Source organism: Salarias fasciatus, chromosome 8, assembly GCF_902148845.1.
Source record: "Salarias fasciatus chromosome 8, fSalaFa1.1, whole genome shotgun sequence".
NCBI classification, from domain to species: domain Eukaryota; kingdom Metazoa; phylum Chordata; class Actinopteri; order Blenniiformes; family Blenniidae; genus Salarias; species Salarias fasciatus.
In genome coordinates, this window is record NC_043752.1 from 568,320 (window position 1) to 582,382 (window position 14,063).

General features: G+C 46.4%; 1 protein-coding gene across 2 annotated transcripts; it reads right to left on the reverse strand.

Annotated features, from left to right (window-relative positions):
• Nucleotides 1-1,385: 1,385 nt before the first annotated feature.
• Nucleotides 1,386-12,931, reverse strand: osbpl7 (oxysterol binding protein-like 7). 2 transcript variants are annotated; one of them, XM_030098703.1, is made up of 21 exons: nucleotides 12,800-12,931; nucleotides 12,502-12,651; nucleotides 12,345-12,398; nucleotides 10,365-10,478; nucleotides 10,138-10,290; nucleotides 9,936-10,059; nucleotides 8,709-8,827; nucleotides 8,511-8,600; nucleotides 8,281-8,304; nucleotides 6,330-6,480; nucleotides 5,784-6,149; nucleotides 5,506-5,652; nucleotides 5,285-5,421; nucleotides 5,042-5,179; nucleotides 4,880-4,943; nucleotides 4,093-4,171; nucleotides 3,780-3,924; nucleotides 3,561-3,711; nucleotides 2,511-2,637; nucleotides 1,731-1,853; nucleotides 1,386-1,503 (listed from the first exon to the last, which is right to left on the reverse strand). In XM_030098703.1, exons 1-21 carry the CDS (start codon nucleotides 12,929-12,931, stop codon nucleotides 1,395-1,397), a joined length of 2,697 nt encoding a protein of 898 aa, XP_029954563.1. In that variant the 3' UTR covers nucleotides 1,386-1,394. The 2 variants fall into 2 exon arrangements, with proteins under 2 accessions (XP_029954563.1, XP_029954564.1); XM_030098704.1 differs by lacking the exon at nucleotides 8,281-8,304.
• Nucleotides 12,932-14,063: the final 1,132 nt, after the last annotated feature.

Below are 14,063 nucleotides of genomic sequence, written 5' to 3' on the forward strand. Positions count from 1 at the left end.
CACAATGAATATAAAACCAGGAACCAAGCGGAGGGAGGAATAGGAAAAATATCTAAAATTTAAAAAAAAAAACAGAACAGTGATGATATCTACATTTGGTTTTTAATAAACACTGACAAATACTCATAAATGTAATAAAAAAAATCTTCCCAGTTGTCTGTTTGTGATGTTCTGCACAAACCTGTTCATTTTTATATGAGCCGTTATTTAAACTCTTATAAGGTTTTAAAAAACAAACTACACAAGTGGTGATTTCTCTGTGAAGTGTTCTTGTGAAGACGGATTAAATCCAGAATCGAACCAAAGTTTAGTCGCCAGTGACTCAGACTGTTGCAGGATTACTGGTATTTATGTTATTAGATGTTGAAGTGACGCATTTCGATCCTGACTGACGGAGGGCGGATGGACCTGATCCATTTATCTCCTGAAATCTCACTCAGTAAATGTCTGTTTTTAAGGCTGCGTTCAAACTTTGGTTCAGACCAAAGTGTCAAAACGTTTCTGGATCACGTCGCACTGACCAGGTAAGAAACAAAGAAAATAAATCATGAATAAAAGACAGTTTGACGTGAGCGGTTTATTGAACTGTATGAATAAATACAGAGTGTCCAAGTTTCCAACCAGCTGGAGTCTCATTCCACCACGGACCACATAAAAACACAGCGTTACAGCATATTTCATCATTTAAATCAATTCTATACTGAATGTTGCTTCATGTTCACAAATTATGGATCAAAAAATAATCAATCAGCAATTTTGAAGCTGTTTTGCCTCATTTTGACTGAACAGGCGCATCTTAAAAAAATTAGAATATGCTGAGAGTTAAAAGGAAATGTTTTATGCATTTTTTCTTCTTCCTTTTTTATTTGTACCTTTTTTATAAATTACAATAAATTACAAAAACAGTATCTGAAAATACCAGAAGAATCTTTTTTATTGATCCCCGTTTTAACTGACGTCTTCATTACCCAGAAATAATCGACGAAGTGAAACTCGTCAGACATTGGGATGTTTTTGAGATGCGCCTGCTGTGAAGGAGACTCTTCCTCCCGTCTTATAAAACCATGTGATCAAAAGTTCATCTGTCACACAGCAACACAACCATTTCTGACTACAGTGACAGAAAAAAAACTGTTCTTTTAAAAGTCATTACACGTCTCTGCCGAGCGTGCATCGCAAAACTGCTGAAGTTGACAAAAATATATATATAAATGCATATATATAGATCGAAGTAATCTAAAAAAAAGAAACAGGTGTTAGAAAAGTGAGCGGCGGTGCTTTGTGGAGGAGGTTTCTCCGTGAGCCAGTCACGGGTGTGCAGACAGCAGCACTCTCCCCGCCGCCGCCACGGCGCGTCATGTATGCTGTTTCCGCCGCCTCGCCGCCTCGCCGCCTCACCACAGAGTCAAGTTCTCCACGCTGGCGAAGCCCGGGTTCTCCCGCAGCTTCCAGTACGTGTCGTTGCTCAGCCACACGTCCCGTCCACAGGAGTCTTTGGCTTTCCTGGAGGAGACAGGACGGCGGGACGCGTCAGGTGTTTTCAGTGACTCCGAGCAGCATTGTCATGTAAACGGATCCCAAAACACAAAGTGTTGAGTCGTCGCAGACGACCTGACATGTGTGTTTACAAGGGCCTTTTTACTCCTCTATGAATCAGAATAAATCCTAATTCAGAATAAAAAACACCCTGTAACCACACTCACATCGGTTCTCCCTGCTTCCTGTCTTACTTGAAAAAACGAGGGACGTGCTCCTCCCCCCTCTTGGCGAGCTCCTTCCTGCGTTCCCGCTGAAGCTCCTCGATTTCGTCCTTCTTCCTGTCCGTCTCGTCCACTTTTCCCTCCTCCAGCATCCTGCGCAGAATCCAGAAGGAGCTTAAAACACCACCGTGTCCGACTCCACGTGCACAGAATTCATTCAACAGTCTGACCGAGGGATGAAAACATGACCTTCACCTGAAACTGGCTCCTGATGGTTATTTTATCATTTACTGTTTTAAAAATGGAAACTTGGATCAAAACATGTATTAAACATGAGTTTTAATGTAAAACAGGCCCACTAAATACATATCTGCTAAAAAAGCACAAATAAATACAGTAACAAACAAAAAAGCTGTGTATTAAACCGAATAATTCCGGAAAAACAACAAATAAATACCAATACTGAGAAAATCAAATGGAGAAATTGTGACAGTGGAATAAAATCTGAGAACAGAAAACAGGAGCAGAATAAAACCTCCGATCTGGAAACAAATTCTGATTTCATCCAGATGGATTCCATCCTCTCCGTTTGATCTGATCTCTATTTGTCACAAACCGGCTCAGAGTAATGTGTGTTTGCTTCATGAATTCCTGCATCTCTGATAAAACAGTTAAACTAAAGCTTGTGGTCTGAAGTCACTCTGCTGTCCCGCAGTGACCTCTAGTGGCCACAGACGGTGCTCCCTGCTGTATTTTCACATAGCTGTGTCGTTCCGTCGCTCCTGGGCTAGGCGCAGGCGACCTGCTGACCTCTGGTCCGGGCGCAGCCGGCTGTCGGTCGGAGGCAGCAGCGGCTTCAGGTCGGGGCAGAGTTCATTCAGCTCCAGGGCGAAGGAGGAGAAGCCGTAGAACAGCAGGTGGTCCTTCGGCTGCGGATCTGCGGCGAGACACGAGCCTTCAAGGTGAGCCGCGGCGCAAACGTGACACTTGGATTTGTGCTGATTAGTGGTTTTGGCAGCAGGCGCGCTTAATCGTTTCACTTCACTGAAGTTTTAATCCGTCCGCCGCTAAAGCCAGACCCATCAACACACGAGGCTCAACCAGAGTTTCAGCTGCAGCGAGTCGAGACAGAAACACCCGAGGGGCAGATTCATCAATACCTGATGACCTTTGAACCTGTTTAGAAGCTACTTTAAAAAATAAAAGCCTCTCATTTTAACTATCTTAGATAAGCATTGATAATTGACAAGCTTATTGTCAGAGAAAACAGCTTCAGATAATGCTAATGCTAATGCTAATAGCAGAGAGAGACAGCAGCTCTGTCACTCTTTCTTCGTTTGTAAGTATTCCCAAACAAGAAACTCACTGAAACTTTGGTAAAAATATCAACATGTTGGAATCAAAAGAAAAACATTAAAAATATTGTCTCTATATAAAGAAAGAATGATGTCGTCACGGCGTTCGTGGTCGGTGTGTCCAAGCAGACGGATCAAGAACAATAACTCAATAACTACTAAAAAAAACTCCAGCTGTTTAGACAGAGTTCAGTCTGCTCCAGTTGTTGGAGTTCGGAGCAGGTATTGAACAGTATTCAGTATTTTCTCCCTAAAAGAAGCTCCATTCAGTGCATCGCGTCGATTCCTGCCTTATTTATTAAGATTCATCATGCGAACTTCAACGCCACCCTTCACTCCATCAGCTCCACCAGACTTAAACATCTGCATGTCTCTGAGTTGTTCCTCTTCAGTTTTCTGGATTTGACATACTTTGGTACTCATGACCTCTGACCTCCAGACTACAGGCTCATCTCACACCACTGCAGTGATTATTTCACACAGGTTTGCGTCCCGGGGAACTCACTGGGCTTCCAGACACACTTGGGCGTGGGCAGCGTGTCGCAGAAGATGCCCTCGTGCCACAGACCTCCGAACCGGTGAATGACGCTCCCGCTCTGGTCCAGCACCGTACCTTGAACCTCGTTCTTGTTCGTTTCCGAGCCCCAGTAACGAGACTGCGGCAGAGCGGAAACGTGTCAGCCGGAGAAACGTGGGAGTCGGAGGTGTGTGTGATGGAACGCACCTTGACAAACGTGATCTTGCAGGTGCAGACGCTGCTCTTGAGGTTTTTGATGGTGACTTCTCCGTAATGCTCCAGGTATCTCTGCTGGCTCAGCACGTTATGGACGCACGTCACCACTTTGTTCCACTCGTAGTGATCTCCATACCTGCAGCCAACGACAGCAGGCACCACATTCAGACACACAGTTAAACTCATGCTGACCTGGACAAAGAGCTGCAATCACAAATACAACACATGGCTTGATTAAAACTCAAGTAGATAATCAAATAAGGAGTAAAGAGGTCAACACACGACACTGACATCTCAAACTCACCTTGGAAGAGTCACATTCACCATCCCTGTTGGCAGAATCTCCAGTGATTTCCCCCAGAATTTATTTTTCCATCGCTGGTCTGTTTGGAAATACACATGGAGTGTGGTTACAGGGTGTTTTTAATTCGGAATTGGATTAATAATAATTCAGTAATTCAGAATTATATTCGTGAGCGTCGTATTAACATGGGAAAAAATAACAATTAACTCCTCTCTCACGCCGGTGTGTGAAGCGTTCTGATTGGACGGGGCGGCCGTGACGTACTGAAATCTCCCGGAAGTAAACAGCGTTTTCCTCATATTTCTTTCTGGATTAACTTTGACGTTGCAGCTTTGGAAATGTCCGCGTTGTTAGGCGCCCGTCGATCCGCTCATTTCATTACATCCAATTGTTCGAAAACTCCCATTAATTAAATCGTCTCCGGACAAGTTGAAACGCGGACCGCGGGCCGCCATCTTGGATTATTGCGTCATCAGAGCGGAGCATGCGCAGGAAGACCAGAATGAAGTCGCACCTAATTAGCATATATTTACACTTCCAAAGGAGAATAAACCCGCCGGTCTGTTCGGATTTAAACTTAATTCTGAATAAAGTTTTGAATGACATGGTCATTTTAGAGCAGAATGAGGCTTTATCTGGATTTATAGAGGAATAAAAAGTCCCATGTAATCGCACGGATGATAGTTTATCTTCGAGATGTGACTCTGTGCAGCGTTTTAAAGCTGTAGTGAATCTTCAGACAGAAACAGTTAAAAGTGAAGGCAGTAAGAGGCACACAGAGACCGACCCTGCCAGAAGGAGAAGTTCTCAGAGTCTGCATGGCAGGCGGAGATGGGCGGATGGTGGCACACCTGGCGAGGAGGACGAAAATGGAGACATTTCAGAAAGACATATGAAATAGGAAAGACTTTGTCCAGGAGACCAAACCTCTGCTTCCAGGAAACGATACCTGCTCGCTGATGAAGCGGAAGCCCCGGTCCTCCCGGATGCACTCGTACGTCTCCCCCAGCACCGGGTTGAAGGGCTTGTAGCGGTTCCTGAACGTCGCCGTGGCGTAACCGGAGATGGCGAAGGCAGCAATGTAAACCTGGGACGCAGAATGGATTCAATCGGTCTGATCTCCGGCGACACGGTGAAGGAGCGGCGAGCACGGCCGCCTCCCGGGGAGACCGCCGTGGATTGTGGGTCTCACCATCCTCTGGTAGGGGTCGGCCGTGCTGTTGGCGGTGTCCAGCAGCTCGCTGTACTCCAGCTCCTCGCAGAGCCGCTGCAGCAGGTTCACCGGCTCGTTGAGAGCTGCAGGCATGGACACCCGAGCCAGGTCTTTACCTGAGGAGGGGGAGGAGCACAGCACAGCCATCAGCCCCGGCCCTACCCGCCCGCCCGGGCTTCGGCGGCGTGAGCGCTGCTTGCCGATGTTGTTGTAGAGGATGGCCATCAGGCCCACGTGGCTGTTGTCGGGACAGCAGGCGGGCAGCTTGCTTCTCCGGCCCGTGCTCTTGGGAACGACGCTGTTCGGCGTCCGGGAGATGCTCGCACGGTATTTACGTGTGGCTGAAGCTGCAATTTGAATGAAAAGAAACAAATCAAAACAGCAGAAGCAGAACTGAGCACAGTGCTGATTACTCTGAGTTTCCCTTCTGATCCTGCAGCTTCTGGGTTCTGACTGACAGAAGAGCAGAAGGCCTCACCGTGTCCCTCCTCCGGCTCCGAGTTGCTGGTGCTTCCATCGCTCAGTCCAGACTCGTCCGACACTTCGGAGGAACTCCCACAGACAATGTCATCGTTGGCGTCGAAATACTCCGCGGCCGAGTCTGCGACCGAAGGCGGTCCGTGAGACGAACGGCGCACGGCTGCAGGCTGGAGGAGCAGACACATCAGAACCAAGCAGAAACACCAGAGACCAGGCGGGCGGGGCGGGCGGGGCGGGCGGGCGACCCTCACCGGAGCCAGCGTGTTCAGCTGGTGGACGTTGTTCGTGTTCGTCTCCCAGACTTCCTGCAGCTTCTGGCGCTCCTGGGACAGAGCGTCGTGCACCGACTTCAGAGACGTGAGCACTGAGAGGACGAGAAACAAGCCGGAGCCGTCACAGTCCCGCGGCACGTCGAGATCCTACACAACGCTAAACATCTCAGAACATCTTCTTACAGATACAGATGTGGCAACAGCAGCTGGCTGCAGACAGACGTACAGATGTAGATACAGACAGATAGAGCTAGACAGGCGAGCTCGCTGACCTCGCAGCGACATGCTGCAGATGTCCTGCTGGATCTTCTTGCCCTCGGGTGACGTGACGCTGGGCGGCGCCAGCTGAGAGTAGACGTACTCTGGGATGGAGGGGACCGACGCTCCCAGCTGGGGCGAGTTGCCCAGGTGACTGGAGGAGAGCTGCAGGGGGAGGAGGAGGAGGAGGAGGGGGACGAAGGAGGTCCAGCTCAGTCTCCGCTCTGCTCATGTTCATTTACACCGCGATGTGGTGCTCAGAGCAGGAAGCGCTGGTAATCTGTAAATCAGCTCCTGAAGAGGATATCTCCACCCATCCCATGTCCTCCCTCACTACATCTCTGAATAAACACACAGAATAACTGACCCGACAAGAAAAAGGTCAATGAAAACCAATAAAACCACATGAGTGATTGGTTTCATGTGTTTTAAGCTTCAACTGCCAGGATTGTTCCTCTCAGTGTCGTGTTAAAAGTGCACGAGCTTCTGCCAACTGCTGTTAGTCACTGGACTGAACTCCAGCGCTGCCTGTTTTAACCGCTCCAATCAATCAACAATGCAGGACTGAATGTGAATGATATGAAAGACAAAGACAGACAAAGGACATCCTCATTTTCTGTTCCTCATCCGATAAAAAAAACCTCAGTCAGATGTGGGCAGATAACACACAAACACACATACACACACACGATTCATCAAACACAGGTGGAACTAATTCACAAGAGTCATTTAAACTAAATCTAACTGAATCTTTTATTTCTTTCCTTGTTTTGTTAATTGCATCATCTTTTTTCATATTAAACTCAGTTTCCTTTTGAATGAGTTGCTCTCAGGTATTAGTTCCACCTGTGATGTGTGTGGCGTGAACACGGAGGACAGCCTGAATGATGGTGCTGCTGCGAGGCTTCTGCTGAAGATTCCCATCAGCAGCACCGCCACTGTGTTGGTAAGTGACTGAAACATCCAGGGTGGGAAGCGATGGCTGGATCTTCACTGGGAGCTGCAGTGACCAGCAGGTTACGGGCATCTACAACCACGACCCTGCAGGTTTTCTTCAAGGGCTGCTTTTAAAGCAGGAAGGAAAATCTCACACAAGATCAAAAAACTGAAGCTAAAGCATCTGAAACACCAGCAGGTTTGTTTCATTGATCAGTGGAAATATGGTGAGTCCATGAATAACTGGGGGATGGGAATAAAACAATTCAATCCACTTGGAGTCATTTGTATTTTTTATTTTTTTTTGGCAATTTGGTGTCAGATTCGGAGGCATTAGCAGCCAGTGTTGTGAACTTGTGTTTTCCTGATGTTTTGTGGCTGTTTGTGTTTACTGTGCATTCTCAGCTCTTATTTATTTCTGAACCTTTTGCACCATATCTTCCATATGCTGCTTTTTAGAGTCCATTGGTGGTGATTTTGCATTTTTCTATGGGCGGGCAATCTGAGATCAGTCAATCTGAGATCAGTCAATTCAGTAAAAGTGAGGTGAAAATAGCGGGCGTTAAAGGTGTTCTGGGTAACGGATCAACGAATGGGAACTGACGTTAAAATAGGCTTCAACAGAAAAAAAGGGGGTGCAGTATGCATGGGACAATGGTGTCAAACACGTGGTCCATGGGTCAAAACTGGGCGGCCATGAGTCAATCCTGGCCTGCAGGACGAGCTTGCTTCAGTTTGTCAGTGGAATTAATTTCATTTCCAAACATTTACAAATGGAATGTTCCCATCTGGTAACTTTCCCAGTTCCCAAATTCATGAACACACCAGATTTCTAACAGATTCCAACCCCAACATGACGTACTCTCAGGATGACGTGGACCTGGAGGCCATCGGCTAAACCAGGTCCACATGCTCCTCATGCTGTCACGGGGTCTGGTTTCTCTATGGGGGGCGGGGTGGGGGGTGCAGGGTAAACCACTGATTATGCATCAACTTGTCTCATGTTTTAACTATCATCAATTGACTCACCGATTTAGTAATCCCACGAATAGGCTTTGAATTGGATTAAAGAAAGGCCCAAAATATTATTGGAAGGTTGGGATGTCGTATATTCAAGGAGTTAATATATTAATTACATCAAATGTAAATAGTATTTACAGAGTGATTGCACATTACCATGCAACACTGACAAATCAATGCACCAATCACTGTCAAATGGTTTGGCTTTGCAGAAATTGTGGGTTGCAGACCGTTCTTACCATTCCCAGCGCCTCCACTCTGGACAGCGTGCGAGAGTGACCCCACATCCTCCCCGACTTCGACTTCTTCGGCTTCTCCAGAGAGAGATTCTGCACAACAGACAGGTTATCTTTACCCAGACTAAACAAATCCACGTCGCTGTCAGTCTGAACCCACAGTGAGTCTGGGTGTCCGCAGTAAAACGCAGCTGTGTGCACCTGTATGCTGATGATGCGCTGCAGTTCGCCGTTGGTGAACGCCTGACCCGCCTCCAGCGCCTGCAGCCTCTGGATCAAACGGTTCAGCTCGGAAAGGTCCACATGACACCGGTTCAACTCTGCAAGGACACACAACTCGTCCTGAGAACCGCCCACCATGCAAATGTCATCAGAGTATTCAGAAACAACTCCACACCATGAAATGCAGAGGAAGACTTTTAGATACCAAACATTCAATTTACAATCAGAACGGATGTAAATTACCTTAATTTAAAATGATACTTCACTTGAACATCAATGTATGATTAGAAAACTTAATTCTCTGTGCTGCATTATGTACTGCTGAAAATAACAATTTAAAAAAAATTGCAAAAAGTGTGTTACATACTCGTATGATTTATGTTAGAGCTTTGTAATTAAATCTTCCAAAGATAAAAAGCAGTATGTTAGCTGTTGTTTTGTATTGAAATAGCATTGAGAGATTTTCTCCGTTATTTTGGACACAAAATGAGAAAAAAATCTCTTCAGTAATAAAATCAGCATCAACTTTTTAAATCTCACAAACTCCTCTGACCTGTTTATCAGAACTTAGTGAAAACTTTACCCGTAGAGAATGACCTTTGCATGCACACAGCGCATTCACCCCACCTCTCAATGCTGTATAATATCAGCCACAGTCATCGAATCACACACAGATTGTGACAGCTGTCAAACTGCTCAAGTCTTCTAAATTCAAACCATGATGGGATTTGAAGACGGCGTGCTCGATGTTCAACCGCTGGGTTTTGAACAGAGTAATTCCACTGATAGCCTGTGGGGGCAGTCTTGAGCTGTATAGCGCATGTGCAACCAGAGAAAGGAACGATGAAGAAAGAGAACAGGACAGCTTTGAGGAAGGACTGTATGAATGTGTGTGTGAATGACGCGCCGTCAGCTGGACATCAGGACCAGGAAGCAAGAAATAGTTTGTTGGATCATTGATCCAATAGATTGCATAGACTGCGCTGCCCCCTGCTGGATGTCTGGATTAACAACCACACCAATGCGAAAAAAATTTGAAACATGATAATTTTATGTGTTCTGGGACCATAAATGTACTTTTCATGCAGAAGGTTGAATTCCACAACTCAGTCCAAAAGAATGGAGAGTCCAGTAAAACGAGCCTCTCGAAGTGTGTGTGTGTGCGTGTGTGCGTGCGTGCGTGCGTGCGTGCGTGCGTGCCGTTACCTTGCACGCAGGTGTCCGGGTCGTGGCTTTGCTGCAGCCATGCAGAAACCTTACTGTTGGCCGCAGTGCGAGCCGACGGCGGCGCTCCCGCCGCTCCGGGTGAATCCGACGCCCGGCAGAAGCTCTGCTGACACCGGAGAGGCGCCGTCACACTCCGTTCACTGATCCTGGCGGGTGTGACCGGACCGGACCGCCTGCTCACCAGATCCCCGTTCTTCTGGGCCGGCCCTGCCGTGGAGGCGGTGGACAGAGAGTGCAGGAAGCCGCTGTGGACCTGAGCCGCCTCGTTCTTCTTGTACAGCCGGTGAGCCTGGAGTTTGGTCACCCAGATGTAGAAGAGCTCGTGGTTCTTGGCCTTGTGGAGAGAACCGGAGTGTTTCCTTAAGGTTCCCTCAGCAGAGCAGCTGCAGTACCCTGCACCGCCTGTACCTTCATGTGATAAAGAATGTCTCCGGCGTCCAGATCGATCCGGTTGGATTTCTTGTTGATGGACATCACGGCGAGGCTGACGTCCAGCGAGCCCTGGACTCTTCCTCTGGGGACCTGCGGTGGAAAAACACCCAGTGCAGGAGTCCAGTGGCGGTTCTAGACCTATTTTACTGGAGGGGCCAACCCGAGGCCGACATGGGGCCGGCCTGGGGCCGACATGGGGCCGACATGGGGCCGACACGGGGCCGGCCTGGGGCCGACATGGGGCCGACATGGGGCCTGATAAACACGTTTTCACTATTTTCTGTGTTTCACATGCTGATGTTCCAAAGTCCGCTCCACATTTCAAAACAAATCCACAAGTCCATCCACAACTCAAGGAAAGAAATTCTATTTCAAATGAAAGGCATGCATTTTATGTTCTTGTTTTTTATATTAGCCTGGTTTCCGTTTAAGACATATTTATTCTGTTTATATCTGGACATCTGAAAAGTTATTTTTTAAAGGTGCATTAAAGAGTTTCTCAAATTTAAAAATACTTATTTTCCGCCATAAATACAATGCAAATATTGAATGATGTGTACAATGTGCCCTGACATATTCATTGCAAGTACCGCTAACAGCGCTAAATTGTCACTTGAAAGTTGCAGTGCCGGTCTGGCACTTTGTATTTCTTGGGGAGAATTTGAGAGGATGTGACGTAACGCGCCTCCCGCTGGCCTGACTTACTTAGCTTTCGTTTTGTCTGCCATTTCTCCACCAGCGAGCAACAACTGAGCAGTACTGAGGATGGATCTTCCAGAAAGTAAGAACAGACCGGCTTCTGGCACTGCCACAGCTCCACACAGACCCACCAGGGAAAAGAAACTTAAATGTTACTCCAGCACTGCTAAAAGAGGGAGGAAGGAGTTCCCCTCTTCCGTGCACGTACATGGACGCAAGCCACAGGCACGAGCGTTTCACTCAGCTGCAGTTGCGCCCAAGGCCTGCAGGGGCCGTTGTTTCGCATGAAACGTGCAAAAACTCCTTAATGCACTTTTAAGTTTTATCATTATTGTATCATATTTATTCATTTAAGTCGTGCTGAAACTACTGGAGTTGATCAAACCGACTCACCTCAGCTGAGTTTCCTGTCCTGAAGATCAACCCAGCTCGGGCTGAAACTGTTGAACCTGCTGCTCTGAGACCGTTACTCATAGCAACTAGTCTGGGTCAGTTAAGACAGTGACTTTGGATTGGTTGGAACAAAGAGGTTGGATGAGATGAACCAACCAGTCTGGGTTAGGTATAACACTGGTTACGAGTCGAGCTATGACAACTAGTCTGGTAGTTATCTGGTAGCCCATTCCAGTCCAGCTATCTGGTAGTTATCTGGTAGTCTGGTAGTTATTACAGCCAATGGCGCGGTTGTCAAATATGGAATATTGTGCTGCTTGTTTGTTAACCTCAGGAACTCATGATTGGCTCTGGAACCAGAAGTAGTGATGGTGATTACTTTACTATCCGTTTTTGTTTCTTTGCGTCATTGTTTAATTATGCTGTTTTGACGTTTTAACCTTTTTGATTACATTTAGTTACTTTTCATCTCTTTTTTAAACCTACCTTTGCATGACATCTTTACAATATTTACCTTTTTTATCTGTGTATCTGTTCTCATACTTTATATATATCATTAATATTCAGACACAAAGTTGTATCTAATTATTTGTATATGCTGATACATAAAATAGCTTTAAATGCAAAACTCTTCTAGCGGGACATTTCATACTCATTGATTATAGTTATCGATCTAATATTATTTTCATCATTATTTTCCATCTTTAAACATGAGCTCAATTCAGCTTCAGTATTTATTTAATTCAGAGCAGATCTTGAAAGACAAAGTTAAAACTGATGAATTTAATCTAGAGTGTTGTGACATAAAATTGATTCCGGATCTAAATTTGCAAAAATAAATGAAGATCACGGGAATTTACTCACATCGTGTTGGTTTTTGGAGTATCGTAAAATTCCAGCTTCCAGGACAAAGTACCTCTGAAAAAGGAAAGAGCGGCGGCGTTAGAGCCCGACGGGTTCAGGAAACCTGGAGGCTGAGGTGTGAGTGTGAGTGTGTGTGTGAGCGTGTGAGTGTGTCCACCTTGTGCCAGCCTTTCAGAGGCCACTTCCTCCTCTTCAGCAGGTAGCCTTCACAGATCCCCGGGGTCGGCGCCTCCTGAGGATGATCGGCTCCGGGCTGCAGCTGCACCTCGGTGTGAAGGTCGTCGATCACCTCCCAGTCCTTCACCACCTGAACACACCAACACACACATGGCGGCGGCTCAGAACCTGAGCTGGCGGGAATTTAGGAAGAAAACATGTCAAAGAAATCAGCAGAACTCTGGATGGCCCCTTTTTTCTGCTCTACTTCGTGACAAATGAACGGGTCTGCGACTGGCCTGTCTGGAGTGGCGGGACGACAAGGTGCTGCTGCTCCGGGAGTGGCTGGGCTTGTTCCACGTGGGCGACGTCTTCTCCAGGCCGCTCGCCAGCGACTGGCTGCGATTGAGGGAAGATCCGTACGAGTCCATGTCAGAGACGCGGTTCGTGGAGAGAAGCTCACTGCAGGCCTTCACAATCCTCCTGAAAGACAGAGCGAGCAGAGAGGACACTGAGAAACAGACGACGGAACACAACAGACGACACGCCCATGAGCCAAGCTGTTGAAGGACGTTGAGTTTTTGTTTCATTTCCACACTTCATACACCGTTTACTTCATCAAACACCAAAAACTGAATTAAAAAGAAGAAAGTGAAGCTGTTATTGATGAGGATCTGCCTGTGACTCCGGAAAAGGAGAAAAAGCTGTAAAAGCGAAGTGAAAGTGTTAAAAACCATCCAGCAGTGAAGGAGACTGGAGGACGAGAGTAATCCGGTTACCTAACCCAGGTGAGCTCGGAGCTTCTGCATCATTAGCTCCATCCAACCTAAAGTCACCCCAGCCGGACGGGTCCCCATTACTGGATAAATAAAGTTTATCTGAAACAAACATACATGCGCTTCATATTTCACATTTACTCTTGTTTCTATTTATATTGTGTTTTTAATGCGCTTTATAAATGAAACTGAACGGAGTTCTGGTGGACTGGTGCTGACCCTAAATTGGCCCGAGGCGTGAATGAATGAGTGAATATTCAAACAGAGCGCGCCACTGGGAAAATACCAGGAGGAGTCCAGCTTTTCATTACAGAAAAATAGAACGTTAATGATGGTGGACACGGTGACGGAGGAGGTGGGAGCGGCAGTGTTCATCAGAAGTTAGGAGAAATGTTCTGTCTGGTAAATTCAAGGTGAAATCTGTCCTCATTCCCCATGAGAAGGAAAACAGAGGATGAGTAAACTCAGGATCTGAGCTGAAAACACAAAGCATGGACTCACTGCTGCCTCCTGATGGACACACACAGAATTACACCAATCCCACAAACCGCCTCTTTAAACGTTTAACAGAAGTAATATTTCATTCTTTAATCTCTTCGTTTAAAAAATATGCAATAATTCAGTTTATTGAGAGTTCTAATTTTCACATTTCTTCATGTATTTACAAAGTCAGGTAGAATCATTCAGAAACACTGCTGCTAATACATGTTTTAATCCAAGTCTGTGTTATTTTGTGCCATCTTGTAGGCAAACCAGTGTAAAATTGATCGAGTGTGGTGAATTTATG